The following is a 17,024-nucleotide window of genomic DNA, read 5'->3' as shown; positions in this document are numbered from 1 at the left end:
CCAGAATGGTCTCGATCTCCCGACCTGGTGATCCACCCGTCTCGGCCTCCCAAAGTGCTGGGATTACAGGCATCAGCCACCGCGCCTGGCCTATATCAATATCTTTTATTGAGCACATAATTTTAAAACACTCCTCTATGCACATTATCTCATAAAGCTTAAAACCACACTGTGAGGTAAAGAAGGCAGATCTTATCATATTTATTTTCAGATGAGTACACCAAAGTTCAAGTGATAATATTCTGCCCAGGATAAATTAGCAGTCAATAATAATGCTATTCTGAAAGAAATTCTTTGAACCAAAATTCAGCCAAATTACAATGAACTATATAATCAAGTTTAGCTGACTAAAATACAAAATTATTGTTAAAATAATACTGAAAATCTCTAAAGAAATAAATTAAAAATAGTGGAGGAAAAAAATGTCAAATTTAGTTTCCCCTAGTATTTTAATGAATGCTTTCAAGAGTACGGTTAATTACTACCATCACAAATCCTCATTCAGTGAATCTAACTTGTTATAAATTCAGGCAAAAATAAAAAAATAGAGGGTACTACTAGTGAATCTAGTACTTTTCATAAATGTACAGGCAAACAGAGATTACCAGACATGTGAAGAAAACACCACCCAAAAAAGAAGTGTAACAAATTGAAAGAGTTATTCAAAGAAGAGAAAAAAATGTGAAATCTATGTAGTGTCCCAATATTAAAGCTTACATCTATAAGATAAAAGCAGATAACTATGAACTAGAAAAAGTTCCCAGAAATATAAAGTAACAGCTGAAATAAGCAAATCAGTAAAGGGCTGGAAGAAAAAGGAAATCTCCCATTTAAAAAAAGAGAGAGAGAAAAGGAAAAGACATGGAAAATGAAAGAAAAATTATACCGAAGCTCCAGAAAAATAAAAACAGAGAAGATACAAGGAAAGAAGTAATCAAAGAATTATAGAAGATTTCCCAGAATGGAAGAAAAACCTAGACTTTCATATTCAAAGGGTTCACCAACATTTATAGGATGAATATAAAAAGGACTACAGCCTGTAGTCCTACCTCAGAGAGGCTAAGGCAGGAGGATCTTGTGTACAGGGGTTCAAATCCAGTCTGGGCAACACAGCAAGACTATCTCTAAAAAAACAAATTTTTAATTTCAAAAATAAATAACAATTTTAAAAAGAATTGTAACTCATCCTCCTTAAATTTTATAATTCCAAGGGGAAGGAGTCATCAACACAAAAAGCTTCTAGAGAACAAAATCAAGTTACCTACAAAGAAATGGTTCATAATAGCATCAAATCCCTTATCAGTAAAACTGATTACTAAAAGGCAGCAGAATGAATGCAACCTTCAAAATTCTAAAGAATTATTTTAAACTTGAATTCTATACCCAGCCAATGTATGTATCAGGTGTGAAAGTGAAAAAGACGTTTTCAAACATTACATTGACAAGCACCCACACACATTCCTCCCGAAAAAGTTACTTCAGGAAGTACTCTAGAGAATGGTAAAACAAATCGAAAATGGAAAGATGTAAGATCTAAGAAAGTATAGAATTTGTCCAAGAATTAAATCAAATAACATGATGTTAGTTGAGCATCATATCCAAAAAGAAGTAACTTCATACTAGAATTTCAACAAACAGTAAAATTAAAAAGCTGGACAACCAGGTGACATAATGAAGGCATGAACTCTTCTACCAACAGGAGGCAAATGTGGCAATTAGAAAATACAGGATGTGAGCTGAGATTGCACCAATGTACTCCAGCCTGGGCGACAGAGCAAGACTCCATCTTAAAAAAAAAAAAAAGAAAGAAAAAAAACAGAAAAAGGAACTGGTGCGGTGGCTCACGCCTGTAATCCCAGCACTTTGGGAGGCAAAGGCAGGCAGATCACGAGGTCAGGAGATCGAGACCATCCTGGCTAACTCGGTGAAACCTCGTCTCTACTGAAAATACAAAAAATTAGCCAGGCATGGTGGCAGGTGCCTGTAATCCCAGCTACTTGGGAGGCTGAGGCAGGAGAATCGCTTGAACCCGGGAGGTGGAGTTTGCAGTGAGCCGAGATCACGCCACTGCATTCCAGCCTGGGCGACAAAACGAGACTCTGTCTCAAAAAAAATAAAACAAAAATAAAGAAAAACCAGGAAAAATAGCCACAGTCCAAACTAGAAACCAAATTAAAATATGGCAGCTCTGGAGTACAAAAACAGTGTAAGAAATCCATTTGTTCTCCAACGAGAACACATGGACACAAGGAGGGGAACATCACACACCAGGGCCTGTCGGGGGTGGGGGGCAAGGTAAGGGAGAGCATTAGGACAAATACCTAATGTATGGGGGGTTTAAAACCTAGGTGATAGGTTGATAGGTGCAGCAAACCACCATGGCACATATACACCTATGCAGTAAACCTGCACGTTCTGCACATGTATCCCAGAACTTAAAGTAAAATAAAATAAAATAAATCCATTCGCTCTCTAAGAATCTCATCATACCACTTTGTTTAACCATATTATTTATATAATGTAATATTTTAACTGCTTTTCAGAATCAGCAAGTATAACTATTATAAATCTTGACATATAAAACAGATGTTATAGTTGACAATCTGGAAAGGGAATGTGAGGAATTCAACGGAAAGATGAGGAGGAAAGCTAATTTTTTTTACAAATTATGAAGTGACAAGTTTAGAGACAATGTCTGAACACTCTAAAGTTAACTGTCAAACAGCTGTAAGTTTAATCATAAAGGCAACCAAAAAATAAATAAAAGGAAGATGGTAGAATCAGTATTAAAAGTTAAATCCTTCTATTTTTCACAATGGGGAGATATTAGGTTACTGAAGGTTAAAGTTTACTATATTATATTAAAAATTGGCATAATGATAAGATTAAAAATAGGAAAAAAGTTCTAAAATAATTATCTCTGACAAAGGAGGTAGAACAGATAGGGAGTAGATTTTTTATTTTTCATTTTATACCTTTGTGTATTATTCAAATTCTTATGTTTATGCGACTATTCATCTCAAAATAAACACACATTATTAGAACCCCTTTCCCTGACTACTACAGGAAAAATGATGAGAAATTCTTATTCATTTTTTGTCCATAATCCATGGACTAAATACTTTCTATTATGGTATTTCAAAGATATAATTAATTAAACAGACTCAAGAATCACCCTAAATCCTTGATAAACATGTGGAGATAGCAACAGCTTACACTGTGTTAGAACTGTCAAAATACATCCACATCCATCATCTCATTTAACCCTCAAAACAATCTTGTGAAAGCAGATTTTAGAGATTAGTAAAGTAAGACTCAAAAAGGTTCAAGTGATTTGCCATCCCCCTCCAAAAAAAGTAGGAAAATAATATAAATATGATTAAAAAGTAAACCAGAAAAGCCTTTATAAAGCACTAAAATCTGAAAATGCTTTCCCAATTTATAACAGGAGAATGACATTGAAAGAAATTACACTTGACAATACAGATAGTCAGGCACATCGGAAGACAGCTGGGCAGTTTGTTAAACATGCACTTCTTATAAAGTTAAACATACACTCACCATATGACCCAGCAATATCATTCCTAGGTTATCACCCAAGACAAATGAAAACACATTACACAAAGACATGAACTCAAATGTCCAGACTCTATTAGTACTAACCAAAAGCTAGAAGCAGCCCAAATGTCCACAAGTGATTAACAGATAAACTGTGATATATCCAGACCATAACTACTACTCAACCATAAAAAAAAACTAATGATGTACAAGACATGGATGAATATTAAAAGTATTATGCTATGTAAAAGAAATCAGCCACAAAATAACTATGTATTGCATGAGTCCATTTATATGAAATTCTAGAAAAGCAATTATAGTAACAGCAGATAAAGTGGTTGCCAGGGTTAAGGGATGAGGACTGGGCTGCAAAGGGAGAACAAAGAACTTCTTGGGGTAACGAAAATAACCACTATATCACGATCAGAGTGTTTGTTACACTACTGTATACATCTGGCAAAACTCATCAAATTATAACTTTACATTGCTTAATTTTATTACAGAAGTTACAACTCAATAAGTCTCATTTAAAAAATAATTCATAATCACATTTAACTATGACAACAGCTTTTCAGCATAGGTATTTACTACAGCCCATCAAAGAATATTAAAATCAATATTTAGGAGGGAACTTTTAACCATGCAGTAGATATACAGGAACTAAAAAGTTCTGACAATGGAACAGTCCTCATCCTACTCAACTTGGCCATGTGGGTAAACAGTAGTTGCCTAGCAACTAATGTAAACTCTAAATTTCTAATAAATACATTGACCACATAAGCAGGTGATCTCACAGATGATAAACCAAGCTTTACATAGAAGGGTTCTTCCTTTAATAATAAAAAAAATAATGTGCTTAAGTTATTTATCTAAAGTAGGAGTAAACAAGGTATACTAAACCTAGATAATGAAAAATAAAATTTGAAATTAAACATAAACATACACACACACAAAATCCTTGTCCTCGTTTGGCCTTTTACGTCAGGACTTTACTTACCTAATTTATGGGATTCATCCATGAATTTGTGGGTGAACCCTTTCCCCTTTTCTACTTTAAGCCACTCCCATACAGCCATTCAAACTGGCTTAATTCTCTTATTTACATGTGATTAAATGCATACAGGATAGTACTTTTACATATATTAAATGATTCTAAAGGTATCTCTCCAGATTATAGAACCTGTAGACACCACAGGAAAATACAACACTTTCTGTAACATGCATACACACAACATACCAGAAAGTCAAACCTAACTAGATTATAAATGTGCAAAATCAAGAATTACAAAGAAATCCCTTAATAACAAGCAAATTCCTAACACACATATTAAATATATCATTTCTCCCTTACTAGACATAGCATGTCACAGTTTAACAGCATCAGAAAAAAGATCAACTTCTAAGACATCACTCACTGCTAGCACTCTTACCAACCATATTACTTTTGGTTTGTGGAGCACTTACCCCTCTTCTGAACCCAACCTTCTTTCACAATGGTAACATCGCTCATGATGACTCCCCTCTGAGCCCCCAACTTGGAGAAATGGTACTTTGTGATATCAGCTTTAGGGTTTGGATTCTCTGCTGCTGCTGCCCTTCCCACTCTCTAGTGATGACTCAGCCTGGAAGGAAGTATTGAAGAAAGAATTTCTTTTTTTTCCATTCTTGCAACTCACAGAGCAATAACAAACAACTAATTCTTTGTAAATGTCTTCAACTGGCCTGACCTCACATAAAAGTCTAGCTCTTCAAACTGGGGAACTTATTTGTTAAATAGTTCTATAATGAATGCACTTCCCTAGTCTTGTGACCAATTTCAAATGATAGTGAAACTTTTAACCTAAGAGGCTGCAACAAAAGTCTTAAGAAAACCAGTCACGCCTACCCAAATAATACAGAAAATTTGTTTGGTGATGTGTATTTGAGCTAAAGAGGGAAGAGAATAAAAGTTAATAGCCCTAATTGTGAATACTTTTTGTTGTTTTTTGAAACGGAGTCTTACTCTGTCACCAGGCTGGAGTGCAGTGGCACGATATCTGCTCACTGCAACTTCCGCCTCCCAGGTTCAAGCGATTCTTCTGTCTCAACCTCCTAAGCAGCTGGGACTATAGATGTGTGCCACAACACCTGGCTAATTTTTGTATTTTTAGTAGAAATGGGGTTTCACCATATTGGCCGGGCTGGTCTCGAACTCCTGACCTCGTGATCCACCCACCTCAGCCTCCCAAAATGCTGGCATTACAGGCATGAGCCACCACACCCAGTCGTGAATACTTTAACTGATATAAAATACCCAATCATCATTTATGTATTCTTACTCTGCCTGTTCCAAGAAATATTTTAGGGAGATTAAAAAATAATTGATTTCATACTATGTACTTATAAAGTGAAACAAAGGGAATATGAAAGTAGAAAAAAAATTGAGTATTCAAGATGTGCCAAGAACCGTTACAGATGCTTACATCTATTATTCTTATGTGATCTTGATAACCTTATGATGATACTATTAATTCCATTTCACAGATAAGGAAACTAAGGCTCACACAGATAAAGCAACTTGCTCCATTTCAACACACCTAGTAAATGTGGAGCCAAGATCTGAAACCAGGCTATCTGACTCCAGAGCCTGCATTCCAAAACTACACTGCCTTAAGATAAAAAGAAGTCAGAGTAAAGGCACACATATTGGGGAAAGATAAGTCACAAATTTGGCACTGAGTTCTTGGGAAGACAATGCAAATAATACAATAGGTTCTCCTATTTACAGTATCCAAAAAAAATTTTTTTTGAGATGGGGTTCCCCCCCATCATCCAGGCTAGAGTACAGTGGCACAATCATAGCTCACTGCAGTCTCCACTGGGGCTCAAGCAATCCTCCCACCTCAGCCTCCTGAGTAGCTGAACTACAGGCAGGCATCACCATGCCTGGCTAATTTTTTTAAAAAATTTTTGTAGAGATAGGGTCCCCCTATATTGTCCACGCTGCACAAACTTTTTTAAAAAAGGAAAAAAAGTTCCTCAGAAGAAATACAACTTTTCCTGGGACAAAAATCAAATTTATCCCAGGGGTCTTCTTCATAAGATGCATGCAGGAAAGTCCTCAAAAACATCCTCCCATAACAGCAATGAGTTTTACAGGGTCATTGCTTATTGTTGCTCTCAAACTAAAAAGGAAAATGCCAACATGACATGAGTAAATCCACTTGCACCAAAGGGGACCAAAAAATGTGGTCCAGGTACACCAGTGTTATGTGGTCAAGAATCATATGCATAAATTTTAGATAACTAGAAAAATGGATAGATGGACTACACAAACATACTCTCTCAACTTGGGTTGTGATAAATGATACACAGCAGTTAAGTTCAGTGTTAGACTCCCAACCTAGTGCTAAATTAGATTACAGGTCTTTCTTCAATGCAAATTAAGTGTGGAGCCTAACCATTTAGCAGTCAGGAATCAAGACTAAACATTCTCTATATAGCCTGACTAAATAAACTGACAAAAGCTATGTAGCTGAAAGCAAGATCACCAGCCTCATGTATTATGAGGTCACAGGCAGAACCTATAGGTAAGGCTGAGACTCCTCAAAATCACCATGAGTCTGTTGCTGTGGAGAGTCAAAAAGGGATATTAGCTTGTAATCCCAGCACTTTAGGAGGCCAAGGGAGGAGGATTACTTACGTCCAGGAGTTCAAGGCAAACCTGGGCAACAAAGTGAGACTATGTCCATACAAAAAAGAAAAAAGATAAAAAAGAAAAATTTAAAATGAGCTGGGCATCAAGGCATGCACCTGCAGTCCCCGCTGCTGGGGAGGCTGAGGTGGGAGAAATCACTTGAGCCCAGAAGTTCAAGGCTGCAGTGAGCTATGACTGCACCAACACACTCCAGCCTGGGCAACAGAGCAAGACCCTGTCTCTTTAAAAAAAAAAAAAAAAAAAAAAAAAAGGGATATTAGAATCTGGAAGTATTTTCCCAAAATACATTTGTTTGACAGAATACTAAATTAGAGAAATTCTAGAAAAATAATGAAAATAAAGATGAAAAAGAGAAATCCTGTGGGCTAGTAAGTGGGAAATTCCACAAATCGTATTCTCTTGAAACATCACTATTGGCATATTAAAGGTTCTAAAAGAAATATGTATAACTTTACTTCAGCAAAGCCTAAATTTATTACTGTCATAGGAAATGGCCACATAATAAGACTTATTTCACCACACATGTTAAAAAAAAAAAAAAGCCAAAAAACCTTCAATAAAGAATCTAAACAACATTTTAATTTGATGTAACATCCTAAAGAATCCAACATGGCCAACTGCCTACATAATATAGAGCTACATAACTGAAAAGGTTAACTACTTACACTGCATAAAGAATTATAAGTCAAATACCGGCAGACACTGGTGCATGACATCTCTAGAAGAGCTGCACTGTAGCCCTTCTCTTTGGTAATACTTGTAGCAAGGGGCTCAACATCTATTAAGGCCATTCTTGGTTTTTTACTATAAAGCTATATAACATGAGTAAAAGACAATTCAGATCTTACTATTCTTAGAGTGGAAATGAGAGAGAGATCAGGGTAATAATGAGTAATAACAAAAAATAATATATATCCAATAAACATATATAAAATACATACTTTCCTATCAAAATGACTTGTATTACAGTATCTTTTTAAAGAACACTAAAAAAAAATTTACAAAATTGATTCTGTATTTCGAAGTGAACATTTTATTATCAGAATGTTAAAGCTGGAGCGACCCTCATTTTATAGCTGAAGAAACAGAGATCAAGACAGATGAAGTAACTTGACCAAAATGAAACAGTCACCAAATGGCCAACCGGGACCAGACAATCAAGCATATGCTCTTTCCACTCATATTACTTCTTCAGAATAAAACAATACACTGAAATATCCAGACCAACCCAAAAATCAATGAATTTTGTTTTGTAACGAAATTGTTTCTAAAAATTAGTGTTTTAGATAAATGTTTTTATCAGTGTTCATATGTGTAAGATTAAACTGTGAAAATGTATGTTAAATCAACAGGACAGAATTTATAATCTTCATCAGAGGCAGTGAACCCAAGCATACATTATAGAGATGGCTTTACCCATTTTCACTTAAAACTATTATCAAATATTACCCATAATTTTCAGCTTTAAAAATTGCCCCTTGGTCTTTACTGGCTAAAATGATACATTCTTTGAAAATAACTTAAAAGATGTCATAGGTGCACTACTCTGGAATTAAGGTAAGTTAGAAATAAACAGTTCTATTGACTAGTAAGCAGCAAACCATGTTCTTTAATTTTCCTATAGCAGCAACACTCCTGCACAACAGCATACATTGTCCCATTCAGTCTTCCATATTAACTAAAAACACTAATCCACAACATGAGCTGGAACTCTGTCATCTGTTTCCTAGGGTAGACAAAAGTTCACCTCCTTCTATATTCCTAACTGTTCTACAAGTGTGTTCCATCCAACAAACTATAACATAATTGGGTTTATTTTTCTTTTAAGCTTATTGCATTAAACATTTCATTGCTAATTTAATTTTTCCCATTCTTATAAAGTTTCACACAAAATTCTTGACAGATTCCACTTAGATTTTACTCCTAAAACAGTTACACGAAAGGTATCTTCATTCTGAACTGACTGCTTGAGAATTTGATAACAGTAATAGCATTTGAATGTCATTTTATAATTTACAAAACATTTTGCATATTTTACTTCATTCAATCACATTATAATTTAGTAAAGCAATCTGACACTGCCTAGCACTTACACATGCTGGCAAATATGGAATAAATGAATGAGTGGATGAATGATGAAGATGCGGCCTTAGATAACTAACAAAGAACAGGCTATGCAAACAAATATAAATTAGTAGAGAGAATGGTCTTAAGCCATCTTAAAAATGAAACTGAATTTAAACATTAAAGAAGCACTTATATATAAATTATAATTAAAATGATAATACTGTGCCCTATTCCTTAAGGTATGTTTCCTATAGACCTCCATTAATTACAAGGACTAGAACACAATAAACGTATCCTTTTTTTCTTGATAGCTTTTCACCATTTTTGCTGAGATTAAGTTTCAACTTCAAGCAAAACCACCATCAATATTATAAATACATATCGATATATTATCAATATATCGATATATATTATAGCATTAAGCTAACCAAAATGATCAATTATGGGAAGAAAAATGGGAAAGAATGGCATATTTTCTTAATGATACTTTTAAGAATTTGTAAAAGACACGTTTGCTTGTAGTAACCAGCCATTCAATTTTAAGCAAAAAGTAAATTTCTTCAAACATCTTTTGAAAATATTAACTCAAAAAAATATGTAACATACATATACTTATTCAGTCAATAAATTATGTACTGATTGTCTACTCCATGACAAGGGCTATTACAGGTTGGTAAGAAAAACTAACTGGTTTCTTTAAAAATCTTGTCCAAACTTGTAACTTATCAAAGAGCTTTCACATATATCAATTCATTTGACTCTAAAAAACAAATCTGTGCTGTAGCTATTACAGTCACAATTTTGAACCTGTGACCAACCAGTAACATTACTTCCCCTACTTACAATAAGTTAGCAACAAATAAAAAAAGGGACTACCTGCAAGTCTTCCATCAATTTGCTATGTTTTCTACCAAGTAACACAATATGAACTCTCAAAAACATGTAATATTTGCAAATAGTTCTGAACATTTTTTCTGTATCAGATTTTTCAAAAGTCCAAAAAGTAAAACATTTTTAAATAAATTAAAAATTAAATATAACTAAGGCATCACAAATGAAGTAACAGAAGACTAAAAGTAGGTTTACATAAAGTTAAAAGGCTCCCAACTCTTTTTTTTACGAATAAGGACAACATTCATAGGTTAATAATTTCCTATAAGTGAATTTCTAAGTTAAACGCCAGAATACAATTCAATAATACAACTTTCTCTAAACTCTTTGTAACTAATACTATGTAGAATATATTTGCTTCCTACAATTTTTTAATATTATGTATGATAGCCAAACTGAATTAGTAAAGGACATCTGAAGTTCAAATACAACAGAATGTTGCTAGTTTGAAAAACAAATGATGGTCAAGGGTAACCACAATATAATTCTATGGCATTTTCTGATTTCAAGAAGTAAGTGAAACTAATATATACCATAATAAATACATAGGGCTATATCAAACTTTTAGAAGGATCTGAGGGACAAGAAACATTCTGAAATGTAAAGGAAATTCAAGGTAATTTGCTCTGTACTTCAAATAATTCCAAGGCAGTCTGTCCCTATTTTCAGAGTTGTTATCCTGTTAAAAAAATATATATCATATACAGAAAGTGAGCCACATAAACAATATACTTTGGATATCTTTTCTCTCTAAAGAGCACTTTGTGGGATTTTCTTAAAGCTCTTTCTATAGATAACTTCCGTGAGGTTCAGAATATGGCAAAATACCTGAATAGGCAAAATTTCCAACTTTCAAACAACATATCAGTTCTTCCAAACTGCCAATTCTGAAAAATCGATTTTATTAACTTTAAAACATTTCTACAAAAACATGAAGCATTTTCCTGGCCGTTTCCCTACTCCTGTTTAGGGCATCTGAATGCCATTTCAATCAACACGATTATTAAAAATAAAAAAGCACCTTGTACTGCGTGATATACTTAATATTTTAATTTGAAACTAATAGAAAAATGCTTATTAGATTCCTGTTTCACCTAAATCACTGAACAAGCTATTGATAAATTATTCCCTCCATTTCTCATGTAAAGTGTAGGCTGCCTCTATGTGAAGGCATCTATAATACCATGGACAGGTTGGGGACTGCTACTAAAAGAACTTCAGGTGGCCAGGCATGGTGGCACATGCCTGTAATCCTAGCACTTTGGGAGGCTGAGGCAGGCAGATCACTTGAGCCCAGGAGTTCACAACCAGCCGGGCAACATGGCAAAACCCTATCTCTACCAAAAATACAAAAATTAGTTGGGAAGTGGTGGCAGGCACCTGCAGTCCCAGCTACTCAGAAGGCTGAGGTGGGAGGATCACCTGAACCCAGGAAATCTAGGCTGTGCTGAGTGGTGACCGTGCCTGGGTGACACAGCACAGTGAGAACCTGTCTCCAAAAAAAAAAAAAAAAAAGAATTTGGTTGCACAGTTGGTCATATTTTTCTAATATACATGTAAAACAATTTTAAAATTTGTCTTGGGAGACTAATTATAAATTTTTAAAAATCCATACATATATATAAAATGCAATTGATATATGGTCCTTTAAATACCAAGAATCAGCTTGACAGAATTTACCCCCAGATTAAACTGAGCTAACCAATAGGTATGGAATCCTATAACAAGGTTCATCACAATGGTGCATTAGGAAGAGCACCAGAAAGACCAAGAAACTTGAGTCCCTGCCCCACCCAGAGTGATGCTGTATAAGGTCACTTTAATTATCTGTGCCTCAGTTTCCTGAGCCATAAAAATAAAAGTGTGGCATTAGATGAACTCGGAATAGCTTTATAGCTCTTCCAGAGCTAATATTTATGATTCTGCAAGTTAAAATCTGCAGAGTATCTACTTCATATATAGATGGCATCATAAGTGAAAGACGTGATTATACATACATAGTTCATGTCCTCAAAAGTTTTATAATTGGAAGATAAAACATTCAAACAGCATTTCAATTAAGACAAAATTTGGGCTAAGCTCCGTTATTGGAAAAATACTATCCTCCTTCCCCTCCTATCTCTAGTCCCCCAAATATAGTCAGAGGCTTTCTTATCTAATATAGATTCCAATATACATGTAAAATCCTCCTAAATCTGTCTTGGCAATCTCCCTAATTATAAATTTTTAAAATCCATCCATATATATAGGAATTATCTAATATAAGGAAGAAGAATTCTCATTTGAAATTCTAGTGTTTTCTTCTAGTAAATCTTTTTACTTTCCCCTCATAATATTTAGAAATGAGAAATATCTATAGTTGGTGATAGGGTACTGAAAAGAAACAGAACTAAAAAAACACATCAACAAGTCAAGAAGCATATATTAATTTTATCTACCCATTAGTATTCAAGGATTACTTGGCAAAGAAAATGAGTTTACATCTAATTTGATGAAAGACTATGATGCTATAATAAAGTATGTAAACATTTGAGGTATCTAATTTGGCATTTTAAACAAATGAAAGGGGATGTTAATGGGCCAGTCAATACACTTTTATTAACTTGATGCTATGGAAATTATTGTACCAAATTATGCAAATTTAGAATTGTCACTGTTAAGTCTAATAATAGGTACAAACAAGAAAAACACTAAAAGTGTTGTAAAATTAGGGAAGTTTAAATAACAGGTATTTTTAGAATGCCACAATAAGTTCTTCTTATGTGAAAATCACTTTCAAAACTGTAGCAGGGGTTGTTTGAAAGATTAAATGAATACAGGTAAAGCAGGTATCACAGTGCCTGGCACATGGCAACTGCTCACCAGGCATTGGTTAGCAATAACTCTAAACTGAATCTAATCCTGTCACATGTAAAAGATCAGGGCAAAGTATTTGTTGTCAGAAGATTCAGGACTATCTTTCCAAAAGAAGGTATGCTGTGTGACCAGGATTTAAAATACTGATGCAGACGCTGAAACCTGGAGTAACACAAATCTTCTAACAAAAATTGTGTGTATTATTAATGCATATTAACTTAAAAATAAAAATGCAAGTCAGATTACAAGACTGATTTGCTCAAAAAAAATGGAAATGGTTTTGCAGTTCTTGCATTTTGTTGCTCAAATCTAAGATAGTCTTAAATTTTTCTTTTTAACACTTTAAAACTTAATCACACTATAAAAACAAGCTCCTATCAAATCATGCTAAACATCCAATTAACAGTGGTTAACAGTGATTGCCTTATCTTCCCAAGGACAAATTCTTGAACTAAAAGATGTAATAACAAAAGAAAGCATGGCTATCTTTTCACGAAAATACACAAAGTTTAAGTAAAGGCTAAACTTCCACAAAATCAATTTGTAAAACAGGTTCCTCATTTTAAAGAAACCCAGACAGCTGGAAATTTCCACTGAATTTTTATAAGAAAATTTCTCATATGTTTACATCAAAAGCTACAGTTTAAAAAATAAGTCCTTACTTTCCACAAGACTCTACCCTAAGTTCATTTGTTCCCTAGTAAGTTTAATCAACACATTTATTTAGATTTGCAATGATTCTGAAAACAAATTCCTTCTGACAGCGATTTTCTGAATGAAACGTAAATATTAAAAGTTTTTAATTAAACCAGCACAGTTCACACTCCAGTATTTGTTAAATATAATCTTATTTAAAATATTTTACATCTATAAAATTTTTTAAAAGTCCAAAGCAGAACCTTAAAAGTACTCTGATATATACAACTTAGAGTCAATGTCAAGATTATCAATCCGAAAATTAATTTTAAATTGGATAACAATTCACTCAAGTAATAATTATGGAAAGAAAACGAAATGAATACAAATAATAATTTCGTAATTTTTGCAGGATTACTTTGGACTATTTTTAAAATGCTAAGAAAACATGCTGCAAATCCACAATACAAACACACATCTGGAAACTAAAACCCTACATTCATCTAAATTTCAACATTGTCTCATTCATGTAATATTTGTTCTCCCTCACTTTAAAATTGGAACCTAAAGCCAATCAAAGATATTGGGGGTCAACCCCAGTAAGGAAAACAAAAAGATCTTCAAGTGCTATCTCCCTGTAAACTTTCAAGTACAATCTCCTTGGTAAACTTTCCAAGTCAAGATAATGTACTGGCAAAAGGAAAACAATTACAGTCCGGAAATATATCTTGCATGTGATTGTCCATTAAATCATAAACCTTGGAAAACTAGTAATTTAGTAGTAAGTTGCTATTTTAATTATAAAATATTTTCATATTTTAGACAATCACCTCCTGGAATGTTTGTATTCGTTTATACATATTTTGCAAGTGATACTCGAGTTCTGAAGACTAGTCTTCATTTCCTACACCATCTTTATTAGACTCTTCCACCTTCGGTTTCCTAAGTAAATATATAAGCTAAACCAATGAGTTTCACTCATTTGTCAGTTTCAACCACTGACAAAACCCAGCGGTTGCCTAGTGATTTATAGTACTAAAAGATATATACGACCATGCTTTACCAAATATGGAACACATGTCTAAACTGTTGACTTGAGACAACTGTCGATGTATTAACTACAAAAAGCCATTATATCTTCAGCTTCAAATAAAATCAAAGTGTGAACATTTTATTAGAGCTAGAAATTACCCAATACAGATGCATAGATTTTACTGTTGACTTTCTAATTGGAAACTTCATCAATTGCAAACTACCAGGTTTTCAACCAAAATGCCACACTGGTGAACTGAGTTGGTTTTATTTTCAAAACAACATTATTTTGATGGAAGAAATGTCAGCATCCCAGCTTTGACTTATGGGTAAGCATTTCCTCTGCTTTCAGAACACAAAAAGTAAATACCGGTATTGGAAAAACCTGGCCCCAACGAGATTCTTTATCTCTAGGCTAACTGTAGATTCCGGGAAATCCCAAACAAGGGGCGACCCCGCCTCGGCGTCAGGGTCAACACAGCAACCAGCTAGACTTCAACTTTGGGCTCTGAAGGGCCCCACCGGCATCATGGCTGATGCGGACCGATGCGCCGGAGGAGGTGGACAAGGAAGAGGCTGGTTTGTTTACTTGCAGCCAGAGCTGCCGCCGCCGCCAGCAGCGACAGCATCACTGGATCAGCCAAACCCAGCATCTTCCGCACATTTCTATTCTTAGCACACAACTCCCAAGCGGATCAAAACCCCACTACTATTAAAAACAGAGAAGCACGTTACCCACCTCCCACACACACACACCCCCCACCCCACCGGTGCCGTCTTTTCCTGCGCGCCAGTGGCGGGGAAGGGTGGGGAAAGGAAGGAGACCCCAGGGACGCCTGTGCATCCTCGCTTTCACCCCACCCCACGCGCAGACAGCCTCAGCGCCAGGGCGCGCGGCAGACGGCTCCCTCCCCCCAACCCAAACACACTGACACCGGCGCTCCACGCGTTATATAACCTCGCCGCCGCCCCCGGTCCAGGCGGGCGCCCCCTCCCCACGCCGCGCGGCCCGGGCGGGGAGGGGAGAGGGGAAGGAGCGAGAGTTGCGCAGACTGGAGGCGCCGGGCCGGGGCAGCCCAGACACAGACGGTACCGCTAGGCCGGGAACACCCCTCCCCCGGCCCGCTGCGCACCGCCGCCCCCCACCTTCCCCCGGAAAGCTGGGGGTGTCGGTGTCAACCGCGCTGGGCATCCCCCGGCCTCCACACCCACACCCACGCCCGAAGCCTCCGGTGACCCAGCCCCCGCCCACGCCCCCGGCGCGGTGACAACCCAGAAGCCCCCGCCTCACCCCACCCCGCCGCCATCCCCAGCCTGAGGGAGGCAGGGAGGGAGGACCGGGGCCCGGGGCCCGGAGGGAGTGGAGGCCAGGCGGGGAGGGGGCGAGGTGGGGGGCGGTGGCTGTTACCTGCAAAGGCGGCGGCGGCGGCGGCCCCGCAGCTGCTCGGGCGGCGGCGTAGGATGGAGCCGGGGGGGGCGGGGGGAGGAGAGGGGGCGACTCGGGGGTCCCCCCTCCCTCCTCCTCCCCTCCTGTCCTCCCCCCACCCCACAGAGCCTCTGGCCTCTTGGAGCCCGGTGCGGCCGGCGGGAGGGCAAGCGAAGGGCTGCAGGGGAGGGAGGGAGGGAGCCGGCCGGGCCGGGCCGCGGAGCTGGAGCGGGAGGCGGCGGCGGCGGGAGGGAGAGGGAGGAGAGAGGGCGGCGGCGGGGAGAGGAGGAGGCGGAGACTCTACATGGGAATCGGATATCGGCTACAAATTCATCACCAGAAAACACCGCTCGGGCGGGGGCCGGGTCACGCCGGCGGGGCGGCGGCTCTGGGCCCCGGGGCGCGCCCGGCGCGGGGAGGGGGTCTGCGGCCTCCTCCCGGGCTGCGCCTCGCTGAGAGGACCCCCGCCGCCTCCCCGCCCCCTCCTTCCTCCCGCTCGGGGCCGCCGCCGATCGGTTCTCGCCGCCGCCGCCGCGGGGCTTGTTGTTGACTTTGAGGAAAACTCCTGACGTCAGGGGCTGGCTCTCGGCGACTGGCGGGAGCGGCTTCCCCGCGTCCCCGGCCCTGCCCGCCGCCTCTGCTCCCCTCCCTGCCCGGCCCTCGTCCTCAGGCTTCCCCGCGCCCCCAAACCCGCGGCGCCCCGCGCCCCCTCTCCTCTCGCGAGAACATCCCCCTAGCCAGCCAGAGCCGGGAGCGGGGGCAGTCGCTCCCGGGCGGGAAGTTCTGGGTTTCCCCCGCGCCCGCGTGGCCCTTGGCGGGCACCCGAGGCCTGGGAGCGGAGGCTCCTGGCCCCGCCGTTTC

General features: G+C 38.2%; 1 protein-coding gene across 4 annotated transcripts in view; it reads right to left on the bottom strand.

The window, feature by feature from the left end:
• Positions 1–17,024, bottom strand: part of LOC105474669 (AKT serine/threonine kinase 3) — a 356,860-nt gene that overhangs the window by 339,703 nt on the left and 133 nt on the right. For 2 of the 4 annotated variants that reach the window (XM_071069543.1, XM_024790649.2), the window contains exons 1-2: positions 16,146–16,277; positions 5,023–5,180 (exon numbers count right to left, since the gene is read on the bottom strand). In XM_071069543.1, the coding sequence (XP_070925644.1) occupies positions 5,023–5,068 (46 nt within the window). In that variant the 5' untranslated portion in view covers positions 5,069–5,180; positions 16,146–16,277. Of the gene's footprint in view, positions 1–5,022; positions 5,181–16,145; positions 16,278–17,024 lie in introns of those variants that run through there. The other 2 variants (XM_011729486.2, XM_071069549.1) reach the window with 1 other exon arrangement.

The sequence above is a fragment of the Macaca nemestrina genome, chromosome 1 (assembly GCF_043159975.1).
Source record: "Macaca nemestrina isolate mMacNem1 chromosome 1, mMacNem.hap1, whole genome shotgun sequence".
Classification (NCBI taxonomy): Eukaryota; Metazoa; Chordata; class Mammalia; order Primates; family Cercopithecidae; genus Macaca; species Macaca nemestrina.
The sequence above is the reverse complement of the archived record's forward strand: the minus strand, read 5'-3'. Positions and strand labels throughout refer to the sequence as shown.